General features: G+C 45.7%; 1 protein-coding gene across 2 annotated transcripts in view; it reads right to left on the minus strand.

Moving 5' to 3' along the window:
• Positions 1-283: 283 nt before the first annotated feature.
• PTPN11 (protein tyrosine phosphatase non-receptor type 11) overlaps positions 284-23,386 on the minus strand; it is a 54,810-nt gene continuing 31,707 nt past the window's right edge. Inside the window, exons 7-16 of one of the 2 annotated variants that reach the window (XM_054712869.1) lie at positions 20,931-21,027; positions 19,291-19,370; positions 19,016-19,174; positions 14,956-15,087; positions 11,254-11,408; positions 10,284-10,351; positions 9,624-9,775; positions 7,294-7,406; positions 3,576-3,677; positions 284-2,564 (exon numbers count right to left, since the gene is read on the minus strand). In XM_054712869.1, coding sequence (XP_054568844.1) covers positions 3,608-3,677; positions 7,294-7,406; positions 9,624-9,775; positions 10,284-10,351; positions 11,254-11,408; positions 14,956-15,087; positions 19,016-19,174; positions 19,291-19,370; positions 20,931-21,027 — 1,026 coding nt within the window. In that variant the 3' untranslated portion in view covers positions 284-2,564; positions 3,576-3,607. Of the gene's footprint in view, positions 2,565-3,575; positions 3,678-7,293; positions 7,407-9,623; positions 9,776-10,283; positions 10,352-11,253; positions 11,420-14,954; positions 15,088-19,015; positions 19,175-19,290; positions 19,371-20,930; positions 21,028-23,386 lie in introns of both variants that reach the window. The other variant, XM_054712868.1, reaches the window with a different exon arrangement.

A 23,386-nucleotide genomic window follows, 5' to 3' on the forward strand; every position in this document is an offset into this window, starting at 1 on the left:
AACTGATAAACAAATATAGATCCAGAACATAGAAACATTGAACAGATCGTCAAACCTCAGAGGGAAGGCAGAGGAGAGTAGCAGAGGGAGGGTAAGAGATCAACCACAGGACTTGTATGCAGGCATATAAGCATAACCAATGGACACATACAGTAGGGGGGTGAGGGCATGTGCTGGGGAGTGGGAGAAGCCAGGAAGAGGTCAATGGGGGGGGCGGGGGGGGAAAGGAGACATATGTAATACTTTAAACAATAAAGAATTTAAATTAAAAAAATAATAATAAGACAGTCAAATAAAGAGCTTCTTGGACAAAAAAAGGCTAAAGGGGTACATCACCACCAACCAGCATTATAGGAAATGCTAAAGGGACTGCTGTAATGAGAAGAAGAAACAGAGAGAGAAACCTAGACATACAGAATTAAAACGGCAATAAACAGAGTCAAAACATTTCCACAAAATTGAGGCAAAAAAGGAGAACCATTCAATGTGACAATGTGATAAAAAGAACAGGATTCAAGGCCTTGTTGCAAATCCTGAACTTGAATCTCTCTACAGGCTTGACAAGGAGACAGTAGTCATTTACATTCCTCAGAAGGTGATCACTTTCAGGCCACACTTGTGCTCTGAAGCAATTCTAAGTTCGATGGATCAGGGAAGGGGGTGATATAGGGGGAACACTACACATTTTGCCTGTGAAAATGGCAGCCATCACTCGGCCCAAAGGACCTCAGGGTTTCAATAGAGGCCAAGACCTCAGGAGGGAACTACAACCAGGGCTAGGTCGAGTCCTTCCTCTCAGGAGCAAAAGCTAGGATGATTCCAGAAAGGAGGCCATGCCTAAATGGCAATGCTGCAGTAGCATTTTATTTTCTTCACAGAGTCAACCAGTGAGACTTTCATTGAGACACAGTCACCGAACAATGATTCAACACATGGGGCAAAGAGGGATGTTTTGAGAGAAGGCACTTCAGGTAGCACGTTAGCAAATCCTACTGCTGATTCAATCTGCCGCGCAGCCTCGTTGCGATGCTCCTGCTCCCAGCGGCCTGACTGCACGCATGCGTGGAGGCCAGACTGATACCAGTAACAGGAAGAGAGCCTCCACTCCCCTCCCTCTGCGGAGGCCGTGGTGTTGGGGTGGTGCTTTCAAATGCTCGCCCCCTAGACACATCCGTCCTTACAAGACCAGAAGTGGTGATTCAGAAAAGATGCTCAGGACTTGCAGAACTGGTGCAGGAAGCTTCTGGAAGGCCCTCTCTTTCTGTCTGACGGCCCTCTCTTCCAGCTTACACATGCCACTTCAGCTTCCCAAGGTCACTCACTAGCAGCTTCTACTTCTACTAACAATAGTTTTGTTCCTTGGTACTGGTTCTGACAATTACACTGGGGACCCCCCATCAACCGCACCTCCACTTCATGCCCTGGTGGAGTCCCCTCTTCCTGAATCCTAGGTCTGTGACTTGCTCTAATCAACAGAGGGCAGTAGAAGTGATGCTGGATAGTTCTGGGGTTAAGTCGTCAGAAGGCCTGGCCACTACTGCCTTACACTCTTGGGAGCTCTGAGAGCCAGCGACCCTGCCGTCAAGGCCACATGGAGAGACACGTGGAGAATGAGACCTGAGGACCATGTGTACAGAGAGGGGCCCAGCCACCCAGCGTCTCAGCCAACCTGCCGACCAGCAAGAGAGACATCAGCAAGCGACACCAGCAAGATGCTGAGCCCCATCAGATTGAAGAATAGTCAGGAACAAATAAAGAGACATTTTAAGCCACTATGTTTTGGGTGGTTTGTCAGCAACAATTGAAAACCAAAACACTGGTTATCCACAGATGCATTTTTTCAAAATACAAGACAATAGTCAAATGAAAAAGAAAAAAAAATATATATATATGGCAAACATTTCCCCACCACAGTAGGCTGAATGGTCATTGGTTATCTGCTCAGAAAAAGCACACCTTGATCCTAAATTCCCAGGATTTTCCCCAAGATTTTTTAATGGCAATACAAAGGAAGAGAGTCAAGTTCTGAAAGTCTGGGGCACTGGCCTAATTATCATTTAGCCCCCCCAAAAAAGAGGCCATCAAAATGAATTTACCCACTACTGAACAAATGACGATAAATAAAATTGTTCTCATTTTTACAGGATGTTGTCATTTAATTTTCCCCACTTTTTCCTCTAACAAGTGCCCCATCATCCCCTCAAAGAGGGGGAAAATTAAATTTGTTAGGGTTATAAAAAGAAAGAAAAATGGCAATAACTAGGATTCGAATCACCACCATCTGCAAAGTACAGAGCACAATATAACTGCTTCCTCAATTTAAAATAAAACTCTATAAAATATAACACTGTCTACACTGTAGAGATGATTGCTTATCTGAGGAAATGAGCGACTGGAAATCGGGTGGTGTCGAGTTAGAACGGAGTGGTCTTTAAAAGGTTTCAGATTCTGCTCATCAAAAGGGAGTCGACCCCAACACAAGCCTTCGAGGTTCATGTTCATTCTTCACATAAACTTTCTTGCATCTGTTCTTGATCTTTTCATGGAGAGGGTGAAGCCCACCTCTGAGAAGAAATAAATGAGAATCTTGAAGGAGCGTGCATCTAAAAGTCCGGCAGGCATTAAACCACTTAAAAGAAGATTTAAAGCTTTTAAATATACTGCTCATTGAAATGAGAATTTCAACATGAAATTCTAAAACTGTGAGTTTCTAACTTATCATGAAAACATACAGCGCGCCGAAACCGGTTTGGCTCAGTGGATAGAGCGTCGGTCTGCGGACTGAAGGGTCCCAGGTTCGATTCCGGTCAAGGGCATGTACCTTGGTTGCGGGCACATCCCCAGTAGGGGGTGTGCAGGAGGCAGCTGGTCGATGTTTCTCTCTCATCGATGTTTCTAGCTATCTATCCCTCTCCCTTCCTCTCTGTAAAAAATCAATAAAATATATTTTAAAAAACAAAACAAAACAAAAAAACATATAGCGCACATGGGTCACTGTCTGAAAAGGTGAGTGATGGGGGAGATGGACAAGGGAGATGAACTTCCAGTAACAGAGCTGAAGGGACGTGCAGTGGAGCCAGTCGGAGGCCCTGGCTGTCCAGTGCCCTGTGTCACACAGCCAGTCAGAGGCCTCGTGGGATGAGAACTGAGACATCCTGACTCCAACCATCCCGTGCTATGTCCCCACGCTTCCCAGGTCCTACAGATCATCTCCCGCACAGCTTGGACTAACCAGTATCAACCACTGCCCATCACCAATATCAACCATTTGTCTACAATAAATGCTAACCTTGCCCTTCTCAGAATTAATTCTGCATTTGCTTTTAATGCTTAATGAACTCTAAAATAAATCCAGCTTGGAAAAAAGAAGTTCAGGGATGCCCAGCCGGGGTGGCTAAATGGTTGAACCAGAAGGTCACAGTTCAATTCCTGGTCAGAGCACATGCCTATGTTACGGACTCAATCCCCCTCTCCCTTCCTCTTCCTTCCTCTCTGAAACCAATTAAAAAAAATTTTTTTTTTTAAAAAGGCCAGAAAGGCAAAAATAATGAACCGACAGCACTGCCGTTTCATACCTATTTCTGTGCTGAAGTTTCGGCGGGTTTTCTCATCTGAAGCTCTTCTGCTGCTGCATCAGACCCACGTTCTCATAGACTCGAGCATTATCTTCTCTCATCCTCAAAAGAAAAGAGATGTTAACAGAAATGCAGACTATGTGGTTTAGGCTTACATGACATTGGTAAGGCACACAGTATATTCTTTGGGGACCAGCTACAGTGCGGATATAGTTCCTGCCTCTGGAATTGGCATTCTAGAACAGGATAAAGACATAAACATACAGCAAAGCAACTGTGAAGTTAAAGCCTCTGCTCTCAGGGGCCAGGAGGAAAGTGAATTGTTTTCCAGGCGGGCAGAGCAAGGGAGCCTGTGTAATGAGGACTCTTGAGTTAGACCTTGAAGGAGGGCAGGGTGTGTACACATAGAAAGAAATGGTTCTCGCCCTAGCCGGTTTGGCTCAGGGGATAGAGCATTGGCCTGCGAACCAAAGGGTCCGGGTTTGATTCTGGTCAAGGGCACGTACCTCAGTTGCAGGCTCCTTCCCAGCCTGGGCCCTGGTTAGGGCGCGTGCAGGAGGCAACCAATCTATGTGTTTCTCTCACATCTATGTTTCTCTCTATCTTTGCCTCTCTCTCTTCCACTCTCCCTAAAAATCAATGGAAAAATGCCCTTGGGTGAGGATTACCAAATAAATCTATATATATAAAAGGCTAATATGCTAAGTGTCCGTCCGGGTAATGACGTCACATAGCAACACCCATCTTCCTCTCCCTAGCAACTAGCCTCCTTGCAGTTTCTTCAGCCCAGGAACACGACTTGCTTTATAGCCAGGTGGAAACATTTTACACTTTAACCAAATGTCTGTGAAGCATTTTCCCATGCTTCATCTCATTTGATCCTCACAGAAGTCCTGGAGTAGGTAGGTAGGAGACTAGGTGGAATCCTATTTTCTTTTCATTAGCCATAAAATGGAGATTTAGAAAGCTTAGAAATTTGACCCGACTGAAAAGAAGTAAGAAACGGTGGACCTTGAAAATGACTTCAGATTTTCTCACTGCACAAAATATAGTCAAACACTGCTGCAGTTAAATATTTTACACTTTGTTCTCCCTGTGTGATCTACAATAATAATCTGCTTTTGTGTTGATATTTACTGCTGTGTTGCTGACAATTACCTGAAAGAGAAGTTGGGGCGCTTCACTGGGATGGAAAAAGTTTAGCTAAATCAGAAAGCAGTTCTAATTAAGCAAGTTTATTCTATATATATATAAAAGGCTAAGTTGACTCGCACATGCGTGATACATATAAAGCTCTCACTGGCACCAATCTCACACATGTGTTTTGATCTATCATTATCAATCGTGAATTTGGTTGACACTTCTATTATAGAGAAAAGGCAAACAGTGATATTAAAATATTTCTTCTAATTAATTTCCTTTCAATGTGCACAAATTCATGCACTGGGCCACTAGTAAATAAATAAATGAAATAGCTTTAAAAAAGGAAGAAAAAAAGAAAAAAGAAAAGGAAGGAAGGAAGGAAGGAAGGAAGGAAGGAAGGAAGGAAGGAAGGAAGGAAGGAAGGAAGGAAAGAAAGATTCTCATTTCAACCAGAAGGATCTGAATGGGCAAGAGATCCAAGATGGGAAAGTGTAAGAGCAGTCAGGCCATAATCTGGTTACAGCATCTGGTTATGGAAAGGGGAACATTGAACATGAAGCTCAGTGGGAGGTGTGAGGGTGGTTAGGGCCGTGAGACGGAGGCCAATGTATCAGAGCCCTGATTCTGTCTGCTGAACAGGGAAGGGAGAGCAGAGCAGTCCCAGAGGGCAAGGAACCAAGCAACTGTGGGTGCCAGCCAGGGGTGTGGAGACAAAACAAGGAGAGGATCGGGATGTCCTGGATTTGTGCCCTACAAGGGTATGACGAGAGCAGAGAGAGAGAGAAACTGTTTATGTCACAGGCAGGCACTGGTGACAAGGGAGTCGTCAGAGCTGATTCTGTTGGGCCAACATGGGGAAAAGCTCCCTGGCAAGGACTCAGTCCAGACCTGCTGGTTCCACTACAAATTATTACAGATGGCGATTTAAAATACCAACTTTCCCTGTCAGTCTGTAGGAAAGAAAAAAGCAGGTAGAGCAAAGAGGCAGCCTGATGGAGAGCATATTTTTGCTGTGTAATTTCATTTCAACATTAAATAGAAAGCAAATATAAATAGCCTCTTCTATGCCATTTTAAATGTTTATAGAGAGTATTAAAGTCAGCAGGGGTTTAAAAATCCACATCAGAAGTATATAGAAATAAAACTCTTAAGTGGGAAAAAGCAAATATTATACCAGAGAATGACTAGAATATATAGAAAATAATAACTTAAGCTGCCATTCACATAATCAATTTAACCTTTGTTTTCCTATCATGTTTTAGTTTAAACAAGGAGTTGGCAAAGTTTTTCTATAAAGAACCAGGGTAAATAATTTAGTCTTTGCAAGCCATAAACAGTTTCTGTCATATATTATTCTTGGTGCATGTGCATGTGCGTGTTAATAACCCTTTAAAATCCATTCGAGAACTGTACTCAAACAGGCCACAGCCAGGATTTGGCCTGGGGGCTGTAGTTTGCTGACCCCTGGTTTAAACACCAAGCAGATTTCTGTTGACTATGGATGGTGTTGACACATTAGTAGTCAATTAACTTACTTTTACTTGGTAAACAGTCTTAACCTTTTGCACTCGAATGTCGAGTGTGGCTCGACACGGTTAGCATTAGAATAAAGGAATCGAGGAAAAAGCAAGCGAGTGCAAAGGGTTAATACACCAAAGGGGGTGCTGTCCACCTCTGCAACAAATCCCACGCCATCAAAAGAAAAATGAGGTTCCTCCAAAAGAACCACAACTTGATATACTCACAACCCCATGCAATCCTACTTGTGTGCGATCAGACTTTAGTTCAGGTAAATTCAAATTTAGGCGGCCACTGATACACTCACAAATCGGCGAGCCAACAATTCAATGAAAGATGTGTGCTACAAAGACTTGTAGGTGGTTGGGTTTTTTTAGTTTTTAGGGTTTTTTTTTTTTTGCAGAGCCTAGCCCCGAAGAGCCCAGCCTAGTCCCTAAACAACACCCCCTCCTCCAGCAGGCCCCGGGAGCCAGCCTCAGTGTGTCCCAGTGACTTCCACAGGCACCGCCCCCTGGAGAGTCAGCAGCCCTTTCAACCTCGGGCTCCCAGGCCGAGTGTGCTCACTTAGGGTCCTCTCCTCTAAGGCAGTCTTGTGGGGACCGGGCTTCCCCATGGCCGGGTCCATTTCATTTTAACGGACCTAGCCCGGGATGGCCCAGCCACGGCCTAAGAGCCCAATCTAGTCCCAAAGGGCTGACACTAGTTCTGAAGAGCCAGCCTAGCCGAGACCCCAACCCGGTCACAAATAGCCAAAGACAGTCCCGAAGGGCGGAGCCTCGCTCCAAAGAGCCTAGTCTGGCCTGAAAGGTGTGCCTAGCCCCGAATAGGCCAGCCAAGAACTGAGAGCCAAATCTAGTCCCAAAGGGCTGAAGAGCCGAGACTAGCTCCTACGACCCAACCTAGACCCCAATAGCCAAAGCCAGTCCCCAAGGGCAGAACCGAGCCTCCAAGAGCCCAGCCCAGACCCAACAGCTGATGCCAGTCAAGACTTGTAGTTTTTTAAGCTTGTCTACAGAATTATGTTCAGGTGAAAAGAGTTTCCTTCATTACTACTTACTCCGCACAGGATGGTGTTGGGGTGCAAGGCGGGAGGGGGCTCTGCTCTCCACTTGCCTGGTCCGTGAGGGAATACTTAATATTTGTATACTCGTGACCTTTCCTCTTGCTTTTCTGAAAGGTGAAGATTGCATATATGAGGATGTGACTCTTTTAAGGGAATAAAAAAGCAAAAAAAGGCATTTCAGAGAGAGAGAGAGAGAGAAAGAGAGAGAAAGGAAGAGAATGGAGGGAATCATGCATGCTGTTTAAAAATTTAATACTGTAAATGGAACTTAACAAAGAACTCTACTTCAAAATGGCAGAATGTGAGAAGAACCACTTATAAAAATTTGAGCCAGGCTGGTGTGGCTCAGTGATTGAGTGTCAACCTATGAACCAGGAGGTCACGGTTCAATTCCTGGTTGCAGGCTTGATCCCCAGTGTGGGGTGTGCAGGAAGCAGCAGATCAATGATTCTCTCTCATCATTGATGTTTCTATCTCTCTCTCTCTCCTCTCCCTTCCTGTCTGAAATCAATAAAAATATATTTAATAAAAAAAAAAAAAAAAAGCTGGGTGGGAAGTCCCTAAATTCTCCAAAACAAGGATAAAAACCAAAGCCTCTGAATGAAATATTGAGAGCTTTTACCACCAAGAGTACATTATGTGCTTTAAGACATTTCTGAAGTTTCCACTTTGTCCCCGCAGTGATGCACTTTCTCTGTGTTTATTGGGAATCCTTCACTTGGGGCCACTTTATGCTTTAACCCTTCCTGCCCAAATTAAGTGTAACTGGAAGATAAAATATACAATAGCCTATAGTAACAATCTACATATTTCATAGCACTTACAATAACATAGTCAGATTGAAAGCACGGGAGTTCAAAACCGGTAGCTTGTTAATTATTTGACCCTGTACTTCTAGACATACACTGTCTCTGAAGATGTTTTTCTACAATGAAACAATCTAGTGAGTCCTTTGGTGTGAACTGAGAATCGCGCAAACTAATTAGTTATCTCTGGCTGACCATTCTTTGTGCTGCTAGGCTAGAATTGTTCAGTAAGGTGGCAGGTCCCATTTTGAAAAGAGCTTAGTTCCTATTTTGAGCATAGCAACGGGGCTGGGGTGGGGGAGGAGGGGGGGACAAGCACAGCTCCCCAAAAGAGCAGTCTCCTCATTTCCCTCGTCTCAGCTCATTCCTAATTAACTCAGCTTTGTGTCTGTTATGAATAGCTTCAAATGGAAAAGCTCCAATGCCACATTCTTCTTCATTATGCATGCTTATTAAAACTGAAATTTCACCGATTCCAACTCGACCAAATTGGTGGTTCAAACCACGTTATGCTATCAAGAGTGAAGCATTCATTTAAGAGACGGAATCAGGATAAATATGGTCCGGATTAAACTGGAACAGGCTGGAAACGTCGAGATTTTGAGTTCTAAGCATGCCGTTGAGCTGGGGAAAACCGTCCTCTTCCCATGTGGCACTTCCCCAAGCTGCCAGGCCAGGAGGGTAGCATGCGGCCCCTCCCCAAGCTCCTCCAGACTGAAAAACCAGAGCCACGAAGTAGGAATAGTTTTCAGAGAGGCCCTTCCTAGTTGGGGGAATCATTTCCCATTCCCAAAAAAAGTTAGTCTTCTGCCCTGGCCGGTGTGGCTCAGTTGGTGGAGCATCGTCCCATGCACCAAAAGGTCACCGGTTCAATTCCTGGTCAGGGCACATGCCCATGTAGGGACTGTGCAGGAGGCAGCTAATGGATGTTTCTCTCTCCTTCTCCCTAGAATCAATTAAAACTTTTTTTTTTTAAATGTCTCCTGCCCTAACCGGTTTGGCTCAGTGGATAGAGTGTCAGCCTACAGACTGAAAGGTCTCAGGTTCGATTCCGGTCAAGGGCATGTACCTTGGTTGCGGGCACATCCCCGGTAGGGGGTGTGCAGGAGGCAGCTGAACGATGTTTCTCTATCATCGATGTTTCTAACTCTCTATCCCTATCCCTTCCTCTCTGTAAAAAATCAACAAAATATTTAAAAAAAAATAAAAATGTCTCCTATCAGAGCCTGTTCTGATCAAAAAGAGAGCATTTGCCCTAGCCGGTTTGGCTTGCAGACTGAAAGGTCCCAGGTTCAATTCCAGTCAAGGGCACATGCCTGGGTTGCGGGCTCAATCCCCAGTAGGGAGTGTGCAGGAGGCAGCTGATCAATTATTCTCTCTCATCACTGATGTTTCTCTCTCTCTCTCCCTCTGCCTTCTTCTCTGAAATCAATAAAAAATATATTTTAAAAAAAGGAGAGCATTTGCCAGCTGCCCAGAAAACGAAAGTCTGAATGCCGATCCGTCCAGGCTCAGTACCTGTTCTTCTTCAATCCTGCGTTGTAGTGTTTCAATATAATGCTGGACGGCCATATAGATGAATCGGTACTGTGCTTCTGTCTGGACCATCCCTGACCTCTGAGATCGCACCATCTGAATCGTTTTGGGAACATCAATGTCACAGTCGACACCTACAAAGCAAGCACCACGAAGCATCAGGAGAAAATGCAGAGCCAGGGTCAAGAGGTTAATGCACCACGTCTAGCAGGCTCAGACATAAAGCAAATTTAGTCTTTAATGTTCTGACCAAACACGTTCCAAGGACTACAGCACTGGCCTCTGATCAATACCAATGATCCCAGACGCTTCCATGATAACGTGCCAGAGGTAGGGTTCCCCCACTTCCCCACCCCACTCCATCAGCAGAGTAAGTAGGCGGCTGGATAGAGACCACCACTGCATATTCAACAAAAGATCACAGTAGTGAGATCCACAGATCCTAGGCTTCATTTTATGCCAAATGCTCAAACAGCATCACTTCTGTTCTCTGGCAAATGTATTGAAAGTTGGAGTCTTCAGCCCAGATTTCTGTGAAAACTTTTAACATTCAAATTTTCTTCCCCAGGCTATTTTCACTAGCACTTTCTGTCCATAAACTAAAACCAGGAACTGTAGCCTCGTGCCCTCCCGATGACCTACCTTTCTCTCTGATGATGTCAATAAGGATATCAATCACAATGAACGTCCCTGTCCGGCCAATTCCAGCGCTGTGGGCAGAGGACAAGAAGCAATGACAATGAAGTCATTCACGGAAGTTTTATACTCAAAACCAAGCTATTAATATGAACAGAACCAATATCTGCTCTTGGGAGTATTTATAAGATTGTCTATTTATATTGGGAAATATATTTGCTAAGAGCACGGGGCTTTGGAGTGAGTCCAACCTGCACTCAGAGCCCAGCTTCTCCAGCACAGTGTGGCTGGGGCAAAGTCTCTTAATGTCTCTGATCCTCAGTTTCCTCATCAGTGAAGTGGGGATAACAGTACATACTTGATAGGGTTGTTGTGAGGATCAAATCGGAGTTGTGTATGAAAAACATTGGCCCCAGAGCTTTTAAAAAATTGAGTAAAGTTTCACACACATCTACTTGCCCAACACATGAATGAGATTTCAGAAACCAAGCTTTCCCCAGAGTAACCATGAAGCCCGAACTCGGGCACCAGAGCCTGCAAATTCTGGGGCGGAGGCCACAGGACTGGCTTCTAGAGGCCTGGGCGAGCAGCGGTCCTAACCTTTTGAAGCCAACAAGTATATTGTTGGGGGGGAAATATATGTCATTTCTTGGTAGAATAGAATCACAATCAAAGAAATGAACCCTAAATTCTCCTATTAAAAAGAAAACCAAGCAAACATTACCAGACTAGGGGCTCCTTGGGAATAAAGACTGTTCTCCACCCCTGTCCCACCACCCCCAGCACCCAGCAGGCCTGTAGGATCTACAAGAAATATACTTTGGGGTCAAAGTGTCCCTTAGTGCAGTTTATCCATGCCTCAAAAAGAGATTAAATTTTCCCCACGGTTAGACAGCTGGGGGTGGGTTGGTAAAAAGAAAGCCCTGGGCGTTAGGAGTCAGGACAGGCTGGGGACTAGGGTGGGAGGGCTGGTCACCTGCAGTGCACCACCACTGGCCCCGCATCCATGATGCTCTCCTGCTTATGGTGCACCTCCTCCAGGAAGTCCAGCACACCCCCGGGGTCACTGGGCACGCCGTGGTCAGGCCAGGTCCGAAAGTGGTATTGCCAGACCGTTCTCTCCGTATTCCCCTGGAGTAGAGCCAAGAAAAACCAGAAAAGAATTAAATAAATCAAGGGATTGCGGCATTGCCCGGTTTTGATCTCAGATCCCATGTGAGCCAGTCACACTGGTCAGCACGAAGCCCCTCCCACTCCATTTGAAGGCCCTCTTCAGTTTTCCAGGTCGCTCCTCCTTTTGGATCGGGCTGAGCAATCCCAGGGTCAACTCGTGGCCTCGGTCACAGAACCCAGATGTCTAGTGCGGCAATCTGTCCTTGAGGAACTGCCAACCTGAATCAACAGCAGCGGGCATCCTCCCTGGTCAGCCTCGTCCATGCGCAGCTCAACCCAGGAGGCCACTGAGGTCTCGGGGCCCCGGGGCTCTCCTCCCTCAAGTCACTCGTTCCTCTTTGTCCTTTTGTACCCAAACCCTTCTCCCCTCCCCCAGCCACACATGTTTATTATAATATCATAATATTTTAATTTCTTCTGTCAAGTACAAAATAGATAAGAAGTCAGGCTTTGCAATCAGATGGCTGGATTTAGGCCAAAATCCCAGCATGCACACTCACTGCAGCAACTGGACATCTCTAGGCCTCAATTTCTTCCTTTGCAAACAGGCATAATAATCCCTCTCTCACAACACCACTGTGAGGATTAAACAGGAGCAATGAAACACACAGCCACTGCTCTGCAGATGGGAGGAGACTCAGCACGTGGGCCCCTCTGAGGACAGTGATCACTAATAAAGGTCAACCATGGTCCCAAGACCGCAAAACACCCAAAAGCATCACGTGCGGGGTCCACCCGGGGGAAGTCACTGAGCAGCACTATTCATCGTTACAGCTTCTTCTGGATCTGGAGACAATCCAAGCTAAGTGACATTTTAAAAGGGGATTTAAAAACAAGGACAGAGTAACTAGACCAGTGTCCACGACCAGAATCTGAACCACAATTAGGATCTTTTCTTGAATTATGTGCATTTAATTTGCTGACATCGCGAAAAAGACTTTTTTGGATGCTACTGGTTAGCTACAAATCAAGGGGCGACACAGTTGCAGGAAGGACAGTTGGGGAATGGGAGAGATCAGCTCCCTATCCATCCATGCTCCTTCTCCTTGATAAAGGTCCCTCAGGTCCCTGCCCCAACTTCTCCTTCCCAGGCAGTTAGGAGGCTTAAATGAGATGATGTGACAGCACGTTAGAAAACAGGTAACGTGCTGTATAAAAAGCAGATAATAGGTGACAGCAATTCTGGAGAAATGATGGGTCCTGTGTCACCATCTGCATCAGAGGGTGCCACACAGAAACCCAAACACCAACCCTTCCCATACCTGCTGCTCAAAAATCTCTGAGACAAGATGGGTGGTTTATCACTAAGAGTGAAGAAAACCCCATTTGGAATCTTTGTCCAATGTCTTCTAAATCTCTCTCGCATTTCGGCTTGACAGCTACAGTTTCCCAGCTCCTCTCAGTCTCTGCCACCATCAGGAGAACTGCACGCCCACTGACATCAGAAGTCCCAGCATCCCATCCTGGACCACAATCTCTGAGGTTCCCAGCCCACTTTAGCCCCACCTCCAGGCGCCTCACTGAGCCCCTGCTCCACTCTCCGCTGGCCTCCTCCAGCCCCTGCTCAGATTCCACCCACTATCCTGACAATCACTCTCCATCACACACCACTATCTCCATGGACTGTGACCCCGGGCAAAGCCTCCAAGACCGGACAGACCCAACCACCCACTTTCTCTATTTGTATGGGAGGAGCAGGGTAGTGTGTCCACGGAGGAAAATCACACAACAGGTGATTGGTGTCATAAATATTCATGTTCACCACCGCATTGGGGCACTCAGCACTGCCCAGAAATTTACTGGATTTCTTGCCATAGCCCTCAAAACCCTAAGATGTCTCTAATTCTTCCTCCTCCAATAATAGCCAAACTACCCCCTCGCCCTGCAGACTTTACACCTGGGAATCTTTCACATACGTGGCTTTTCTTCCAGAGTTTGCTCTGGCATTTTAACAAAATGTACATTTCCATAGGAAGGACTAAGAAAAAATAACAAACAGAACAACTGCTGGAGTCTCTGGGATATGTGGAGAGAAGGCCATCAGACCTAGACCATCACAGAGGCTCCGAACAGGCCTCCCGACCACCGGGATCACCCATCCAACCTCTCTCCCACTGCCCCGCTACCAGACACCTTCCTGGCACTCCATTCTGCGCATGTTCACTCGGCTGAGAACAGTCACAGGTTCTATGACAACTAATAAATAAAGTTCACATTTCTCAACATAGTGGTAAGTCTCGGCCCGACTTGGTCCCAACCTGTCTCAACACAAGTTTATCCCCTAGATCAGTGGTCGGCAAACTGCGGCTCTGTTGACTAATGAGTTTGCCGACCACTGCCCTAGATTCCCAAGTGCCTTTGTTCCCCATAAACCCCACTTTCCTGCGTTTGTACTTCAGTGCCGTGGCTCACAATGGCACCAACTGGGAATTCAACTCCCACGGAATCCCCATCCTTAAGGGCCCAACCTCTTCTGAGACGGTCTCCCTGGTGCCCCAGCTGGAAGGAAGCCCAGCCTTGGCAACACCACGGCACTTCAGATGTGTGGGATGGCCTGTGTCTCTCTAGAGTACGGCTACTTGTATATGTGGCTTCTTGCTGCTATGTGATCGCAATTCCTTAACGACTAAGGCTGTTTCATTCACCTTTGTATCCCAAAAGGCCTTGAATAAGAAAGTCCCTCTCTAACCGTACAATCAAATAAATCCAAACCTAGCCATACTTTCTAAAGTTAGTCAGCCCCGCCGAAACCGGTTTGGCTTGCCGAAACCGGTTTGGCTCAATGGATAGAGCGTCGGTCTGCGGACTGAAAGGTCCCAGGTTCGATTCCGGTCAAGGGCATGTACATTGGCTGCGGGCACATCCCTGGTAGGGGGTGTGCAAGAGGCAGCTGGTCGATGATTCTCTCTCATCGATGTTTCTAGCTCTCTATCCCTCTCCCTTCCTCTCTGTAAAAAATCAATAAAATATATTTTAAAAAAAAATAAATAAATAAATAAAGTTAGTCAGCCCATGGACAACCTGAACTATATGCAGTTAAAATCTGATGCCGTGGAATTTGATCACTAAATAGGCCTCAGGACCTCTGCACTTGCTGCTCCCTGTGCTTGGGACCCTCTCCTAACTTTGGATTCCTGACTCCTCCACCTGCAGGCCTCAGCTCAAGTGACACTCCCGCAGATAGGCCCTCCCTGTGTACTCCATCTCAAGTACCCACTCACTCTCTAGCATGCCATCCTGTGCCTTCGCAGTTGGCACAATCAGAAAGCTTAGTTGCTCATTTAAATTTTAAACTTCTGTCTCTAGGCTCTGAGAGAGCAAAGGCTGTAGGTCTTGTCTGCAATGTACCAGCAGTGCCTCGAGAGTACCTGGCACATAGAAGGCAACCAATAAATGGCTGCTGAACCAATAAGTGAATGAATGGATGAATGATTGTAACTGCATGACCCTGGGTTGCATACCATAAACAGTTCCCAAAGTCTCTAAAATACGACAATATACTTACTTGTCCAACCTTTGACAGTTTAAGTTCTCTTAACGTATAGTCATGAGCGGCGCTTTCTTTGACGTTCCTAACACGCATGACGCCATATTCTTTCAGAGCAAACTCATCAGGCCAGTATTTGACACATTTACTCTGGAAGGGATCAGAAAAAAAGACAGTTAATATCTGTGAACCAGCAGAAAGCAAATGTCCAAGTTTTGCTTAATGACCACTAATCTGGAGAATGGCCTTTCCATCACTGAACTGATGGATTTCCAAAGGACACGAAAGAAGAGTTCAAATGAGAAAGCAGGGGCTTGGAGAACCAGGGAGAAAGGGGAAGAAAAGGCCGTGTGTGCAGAGTTGTCCCATCGAACACTCAGGTCAAAGGATAGTCTATGCTTGTTCATTTAATTCTAAAGAATCAAAGATGTGCCCAGCCGGGGCGGCATAGCGGTTGAACATCAACCTATGAACCAGGAGGTCACGGTTCCATTCCCAGTCAGGTCAGATGCCTGGGCTCAATCCCCAATGTGAGGCGTGCAGGAGGCAGCCGATCAATGATTCTCCCTCATCATTGATGTTTCTATCTCTCTCTCCCTCTCCCTTCCTCTCTGAAACCAGTAAAAATATATTTTTAAAAAAGAATCAAAGATGCAAAGAGAGGAAATGGCCAGGTTGAGGGTGTTGTCTAGCAACCACTGAGATTTGAATTCGAGAGACCTGCCAGCCGCTCTGCAGGGAAGGCAAGCAAGAACTCTGGAGGTGGATGGGCTGCCCAACAAGCCAGCCCGTCTGGTTCATTTCCACCCCGGCGTAGGAGGGCTCTGCGCCTTATCTAACCCAAGTGTGAATACCGCCAGCACAGAAAGGCAGCCGTCGGGTTTTGAACCAGCTGCTTTTTCTATATCCAGACCCATTTGCTACCTACTGCACACGTCACCTTCGCTTAACTGGGTGCCTGGGAACGCCAAGCCTGCAAGAGCTGCTGGCTTCAGAGCAGGCAGATGGGAAAATATAGCACCAAGAAAACCATTCTTGCTTCCAAAGAGGAAGACACTCTGCTCCATGAGCCCATGAGCGACGAGTCTATATATATATGTGGTGACGTGCCCTGAGTAAAGAATGATGTTGTGTTTTGGGTTTTTTTCCTGGGCGGCATCACCGATGCTACTTCCTTTCCACAACGGGACACAAATATCAGCAAAAGACAATTTCCTTGTATTTTAGGAAGATGGAGAAATTCCCAGTTATAAAAATGGACGTAACAGAGCAGCTGCAGACTAGCCCCCACAGTCAATGGTCCATTAAAGAAAAGAAAAGCATGGTAGGAGGAACATTCAACAGAATTTAATGGATGGGACCACTTTTTTGCTTGGCACAGCTTGGGGTCATTGATTTATTATTGTTTTGAATTCGGCTTTCCCTCCAGTGTTTTATAGATCCAAATACCCTGTGACAGATTTAATACAATTTTCCCCACATGAACACCTTTCATATTAATTGTTCTCAAGGCTGTTACTGGCTAATCAATTTGAGGACTGCTGTCACTCAAGAGAAAACAAAATTAAATCGTAACTCTAAAAACATTTTGGCTGACTTTAAACAGCGGTGAAGTACTACAGCCCACTTCCCACTTTTCTAAACTCTGATATAAACCTTGACACAAAAACTCTAAACTGTGCCGAAACCGGTTTGGCTCAGTGGATAGAGCGTCGGCCTGCGGACTGAAAGGTCCCGGGTTCGATTCCGGTCAAGGGCATGTACCTTGGTTGCGGGCACATCCCCAGTGGGGGGTGTGCAGGAGGCAGCTGATCGATGTTTCTCTCTCATTGATGTTTCTGACTCTCTATCCCTCTCTCTTCCTCACTGTAATAAATCAATAAAATATATTTTAAAAAAAACAAAACTCTAAACTGTGAGGGCTAATACTTGAGTTTTGAAATTCAAGCCCAGGGATCCAAAGGAATCCAGTCTGGCTTTTATTCTGTTCAGGGAGCAGGGAGGGGGGTGATGCTGAGAGAGCAGGGTGTCAGGAGGCCTGTGGAGAGAATAAAAGCCCTCATGTCACCCTCTCCACCCACGAAGTGAAGGGGAAGAATGGGAAGGCAGGCGCGGGCTGGGATGAGGAATGAGGAGGAGGCAGTATCGGGCCCAGTGTCTGTTGTAGGAGCCTCTGGCAGCTCATCTGAAAGAGACAATACTGATCCCTCTGAAGGGACACGAGCATCCTGTCTTTACACCCCCACGTCCTCTGAGAAACAGGTGGTCTCCTATAACTCCCATTGGGCAACACATAGGACAAGGGGTTCAAGGGGGTTCAGCTTTCCTTTCCATACTGAGGGCAGGTGACACTCACCTGAAGCGGAAACTATGAAAACGGCTTAACTCGTCCACTAATTCAAGAACAGCTAATGTTACTGCAGGAGACCTTTGTTTCACAAAGACCAGATCAGGCCTCAAAGATCTTCAACCACTAGTACAACAATGACAATCTTATCCAATCACACTGCCCTTCACAACTACAAGAAAATTACAGTAAGAGGGCTAAAATCCAAAATCGCCCATCTGTCTTACGTTTAACTTACAGGTATGACTGCTACATTCCATGCAGCTGTTATAGAAACCAAATCAAGTATGTCTAAAAAAACACTTTGCCTAGAACACAAACACAGAACTTTTCCAAATTAAGAAAGCTGCGTGGACAGACTGGCTTTGGATAACACACAGCTATCACTCAATGAGATCTATCTGCTTCTCTGTAAGGGTGGATGTTACAATTTCTAAACACCGGAAGTGTCGTGAAGAGTGCGGGGAGATGGCTACTAGGCATGCACAGCTGGGGAGAGTGCACCCTGGGAAACCACTCTGGAAGGCGGTTTGGCAGAACCTACATAAATTTTCAACATGCACACCCTCTGACCTAGCAATCCCTGACATCTATCCTAGAGAAACACCTGCCACATAGACACAGAAGCAAGAATAAGATTGTTCACTTCCCTATTTAGAAAAATTGAACACTTACATGCCCAGCACACGATGGTTAAATAAATTATGATAAATATATACCATGAAATATCATGCAATTACTATGAGACAGAAGTTAGAACGTGTATTTAGTGGGGGAAATACCCAAGATGCACAATAAAGTTACAGTATGAAAGCACTTTTTCATATAGTATTTTTCAGAAAATAGTGTACTATATACTTCTATAGGTATGTAAATATATATGTAAATGTAGGTATATAATGCCAAAGCAATGTTTTTAATATATATACATATGTAAACGCCAAGAAGAGTGTAGAATAATACACATCAAACAGGGTTTATGTAGGAGGAGGGGACTAAAGTGGATGGACGAGGGATGGTGATAAAGGCAACTTTATCAATAACTGTGCTTGAATATTTATTTGAATGTATTGTTCAGATAATTCAAATTACTTTCTAAATGCTTAAAAGTCATGAACAGTTAAGTTGACGTGACCAGGGCAATCACTGTTGGTTTACTAGTACTCTAATCACCTGAAAGCACTAGGCAGGCCCCCCTTACACTCCCCTTTTGGACCACTGTTTCTGGATACACTGGAGTAACGGCTGGATTTACCCTCCCACCTTAAACAACTGAAAAACCAGAAAAATGAAATAACGTGTAATAGGATTAGTAATCAGAACATGAAAACAGTTATTATAAATGTATTCTATGTGTTCAAAGGTATAGGGGATGATGCACGTGTGAAAAAGACAGAAGATATTAAAAAGACTCTAATAAAACTTCTAGAGGTGAAATGGACAATATCTGAATGAAAAATACACACCGAATAGGGCTAACAGATTACACTGTGGTGTTGGGGAAAACACACCACACATGTAAATCCACAGCTCCAAGAAGCTCAATGAACCCCAAGCAGAAGAAACCTAAAGGACACTATACCAAGGCACGTCATCATCAAATGTCCTCAACGGCCTGTTTTCCAGAGGGTCCGTTAGCTTAAGCTTAACTTGTTTATTCAATTCTTAACATGGTCAACCTGACGTGAGCAACCATTTGAAAATATTTTATCAGAAAAGTATTTCATATACCTTTCCTCTCTCCACTTCTTTCGTCGTCATGACAATCACTCGGGAGTTCTCTTGAAACACCATGCGCCAAAAGTCGTTCACCGTATTCTGCAGACAGCCTTGTGTGGCAATGTAACTCTTTTTGGGCTTTGAATTGTTGCACTTGGTTTCAAATTCAGGCTAGAAATTTAAGAAGAAAATGCGTCCAACAGTTGAAAGTTGCTTTCAGGACACAAGAAAGGATGTAAAATAAAGAATATGTACGGTCAGAAGACACTGTGAAGCGCTAAGTTTACCATGATAATATTTGCATTGATGTAATCGGACACAGGCTCGTTGGGGTCACCGTCATGTAGAACAACCCTGGTATGATCGACTGGAAGAAAAAGACCACAGTCACAAAAGTGCTCAGACCTCTTTAGGACAAACCTGTTCAAATCCGTTCATCCTCAACATAGTCCAAGCTGTGTTCATCCTACCTAATAATAGAGTAATATGCAAATTGACCGTACCTTCGCTACACCCACAAGCCACGCCCACCAACCACGCCCACCAGGAAACCGTTGCAGGGACGTTGGGGTGTGGCGGAGCCCAAGGCTGGGAAAGCCTCCGGGGAGCCTGCACGGATCACAGGCAACGACCAGGGGGTCGGCTCCTACGATCCGTAGCAGGGACGCTGGGTGTGGCCGAGCCCAAGGCCGGGAAAGCCTGGGGCGGAGGCTTTCCCGGCCTTGGGCACCAGCGGGGAGCCTGCATGGATCGCAGGCAACCACGGGGGGGTCGGCTCCTACGATCCATAGCAGGGAGGCTGGGGTGCAGCAGAGCCAAGGCTGCCGCCCGGGGCCAAGCCCCAACCCTGAAAGAAGGCAGAAGGCGGTGGCCACAGTCAAGGCCTGGGTCCCCGGTGCCGGCAGAAAACTGGTGCAGGCAGAAAACTGGTGCAGGCAGCCAGGTGAATGAAGGTCTATTGCACGAATCTTCGTGCAAACGGGCTGCTAGTTTAATGATAAAACCACATTAAAAAATTAAATCCTGCCCTGGCTGGTTTGGCTCAATGGATAAGAGTGTTGGCCTGTGGACTGAAGGGTCCCAGGTTCAGTTCCGGTCAAGGGCACATGCCTTAGTGGGGGGCGTGCAGGAGGCAGCCGATCAATGATTCTCTCTCATCATTGATGTTTCTATCTCTCTCTCCCTCTCCCTTCCTCTCTGAAATCAATAAAAATATTTTTTTTAAAAACTAAATCCTAGGTTAGCAATAACGATAATCTGAGCACCACACTTTGCCTTTCTTTAAGAAGAACAAAGTCACAATGCCATTTTCCTGGTTTTGATAATGTACTATGGACATATAGGATTTATCACTGCAAGTGCCATTACTGGAACCCTTGTCCAAGGCCTCTATCCTTCTGGGCCTCTTTTTCCCCATGGTTCCCCAGGGGCTCCACCTGGCAGCATCTGGGTGCTGATGGAGCTGTGCCTTCTGAGCCAAGTGTAGGTGTGCACCCAAATCTCCAGGCACGCGAGCTAGTGGCATCAGGGGGCAGAGCGAAGAGCCCTCGAAGGAGCTTGTCTGTCCCCCGGTGAGGGAACGGAGCCTCAGAAAGGAGGTGTGCCTTTCCCAAGACCCAGGAGCCAGGTACCACAGAGCAAGGATACAAGCCCAGGACCCCGGAGTGCTTCTGGCCTAACACTGGGAGATCATCGCTCTTAGGCAAACAGAATTAATCAACAGAAGAAAACAACCTCACTCAAAACCTCCTCATGGCAATTTCGCTCAGTAATCAGCATGCAGGAACTCTGTGAATGAGGCCAGCAGTCCCTGTCGCAGTGGATTATTTTGGAAACGGCTCACAATTAAAAGAGGCTAAGGCCTTGGATCTGCTGCAAATCAAAATCTGTGAGAGTGACGATGACTGAGCAGAATACTGATACTTACAGGGCAGGATGTTTTTATATCTGTTTTTGTTTTTATTTTCTTGCCTCTGGCCCTCTTTTCGGCTATAGAGAAGTTTGCACTCCTGTTGTTGTAGTGTCTAGAGAGAAGCAAAAGTAAATATTATTATGCGTCAAAAGCTTTAAAAAAAAAAAAGCCTGGCTTGGTTTCTGCTTTAAGGAATTTATCTCAGGAAATGTTCTCAGTCCTGAGCAGTAACTCTAAGAATGCTCATGTTAACATTGTACCAACAGCGGCAAAAACATCAGAAACAACATAAATGGCCAATGGAAACAGCTGCCTAAATAATACTATTGTTCATTCATACAAAAGAGCCTTCTGCAGCCATTTAAAAGATGTTCTTGGAGACTATTTCATGCCTTGGAAAAAGAATCAGAATTAAGTGTTAAGTGAAAAGAAGCTCCACCTTGCAAAGCAGTGTATGATGGAAGCCGTATGTTTTGCACTCACACGTAAGATATGGCAGAAGGATGACACCAAACAGTAATGGGGTTCTGGGTCAGATTAGTGGGATTATGAAGGCCCTTTCTCCTACTCCTCCTTCTCCTTCTCTATTTTCTCACCTGTTTTTTCCCTTAAATTTTCTACAATGAATAAGTACTTATAAAAGAGAAGCCTTTTAAAATAACAATTACTGAGAATGAAGAGGGTAAAGTGGGCCGAATATATGCTGACAGAAGATTAGACTTGGGTGGTGAGCACACAGCAGAGCATACAGATGCCGTATTATAAAGTTGTAGGCCTGAAATTCATGTTAGTAGCCAGTGCTACCCCAATAAATTTAATTTTTTTTTTAAAGAATAAAAGCCAGTGGGTACTGGTGTACAGGATACAAATAACAGATGTGACCCATGTTTTCGAGGAGTTGATGGCCCGCCTCCTTTTACCATTGTTTAATTCAGAGCAACCCTTATAGATGTCAGTTGTCAAATTTAAATGCCAGAGAACAGAAGTGGTTTGGGGACTGGGCCACAGGCATGTGAGCTTTGTGAGCAAGGCTTTGAAGACCTCCTTTGTTAGAGCCACAGGCAGCCAGCCTGCGTCTACACAGACATCCCCCCATGGCCTTCTGAGCCAGAGAGTGAAGACGAAAACTCGGGGTCCTGAGGCAAGTGGTCAGGAAGGGCACCTGTGCAGGGAAGGGAGGTGGAGACTGCCATGGGAAAGCAAGGGACTAACACAGGCAGCCACAGTGGGACTGGAACTTGCCTCATCTGAAGAGGGAATGAGCCCTAGCTGGTTTGGCTCAGTGGATAGAGTGTCGGCCTGAGGACTGAAGGGTGCTGAGTTCAATTCTGCTCAAGGGCACATGCCTGGGTTGCAGGCCCAATCCCCAGTAGGGAGTGTGCAGGAAGCAGCCGATCAATGATTCTCTTTCATCACTGATGTTTCTCTCTCTCTCTCCCTCTCACTTCCTCTCTGAAATCAATAAAAATATTTTTAAAAAAAGAAGAAGAAGAGGGGATGTGGGGAAGTGGGAAGAAGGAGCAGCTGCAGGACAGACAGGAGGGTGGATAAGCCAGGCTAAGCATTTTCAAGGGGTAGGTTTCATTCTCAAAATGACAGAAAGTGCCTCTTCAGGGGACCGTTAGTTTCAAACAAACTTAATCTGTAACAGGAAATCATGAAAGTGAAAGGGCAAATCAAGAAAGTGAAAGGCAGACTAAAAAGAAGAGGAATAATATATATAATTTATATATATTATGTATATACATACTTTATATATGTTATGTATATATAATTTTATACATATTATAAATATACTAGGAGCCTGTTGCACGAAGTTTCGTGCAATAGACTTTTCCTTCACCTGGCTGCTGGCACCAGTTTTCCGCCAGCAGCAGTTTTCCTCTGGCCACCCGCCCGATCAGAGCGCCTCTCCCGCCAGCACGATAGGTCACCCCGAGAGGAACTCCGATCGGGGAGGCTCTCCGATCGGGCGGGTGGCCAGAGGAAAACTGCTGCTGGTGGAAAACTGGTGCCAGCAGCCACGCAATCGGCCACCCCGAGTTCCGCCACCAGCGTCTTCCGCAGCGCCGGCCTAAGCAGCGCCGGCGTTTCTACCGCCAGCCAATCAGCCACCCTGAGTCCCGCCCCCTGCGCCTCCAGCTGGCCCAATCGTGGGCGTAGCGGAGTGATGGTAATTTGCATATTACCATTTTATTAGGTATGATGATGATATGCTTTATATATACATAGTACAAATAAATGCCAAAATGGTTACCCCTTTAAGATTTCTACAAAAGTGCCAGAGGCAACATTTCATAACACAGCAGCCCTGTTATTTCCATCTCATTTGTCTGAATTTCACAGACAGGTATGAAAGTCAGGAGTTTAAATTGCTATTTAACTCTCACTTTCAAAATGCAATATTCAGCCGTGACACCGGGCAAATAACAAAAGTGTTTAGCTAGCTGGAACCTGGGCAGAAGTAAAAT

Source organism: Eptesicus fuscus, chromosome 23 (assembly GCF_027574615.1).
Source record: "Eptesicus fuscus isolate TK198812 chromosome 23, DD_ASM_mEF_20220401, whole genome shotgun sequence".
NCBI classification, from domain to species: domain Eukaryota; kingdom Metazoa; phylum Chordata; class Mammalia; order Chiroptera; family Vespertilionidae; genus Eptesicus; species Eptesicus fuscus.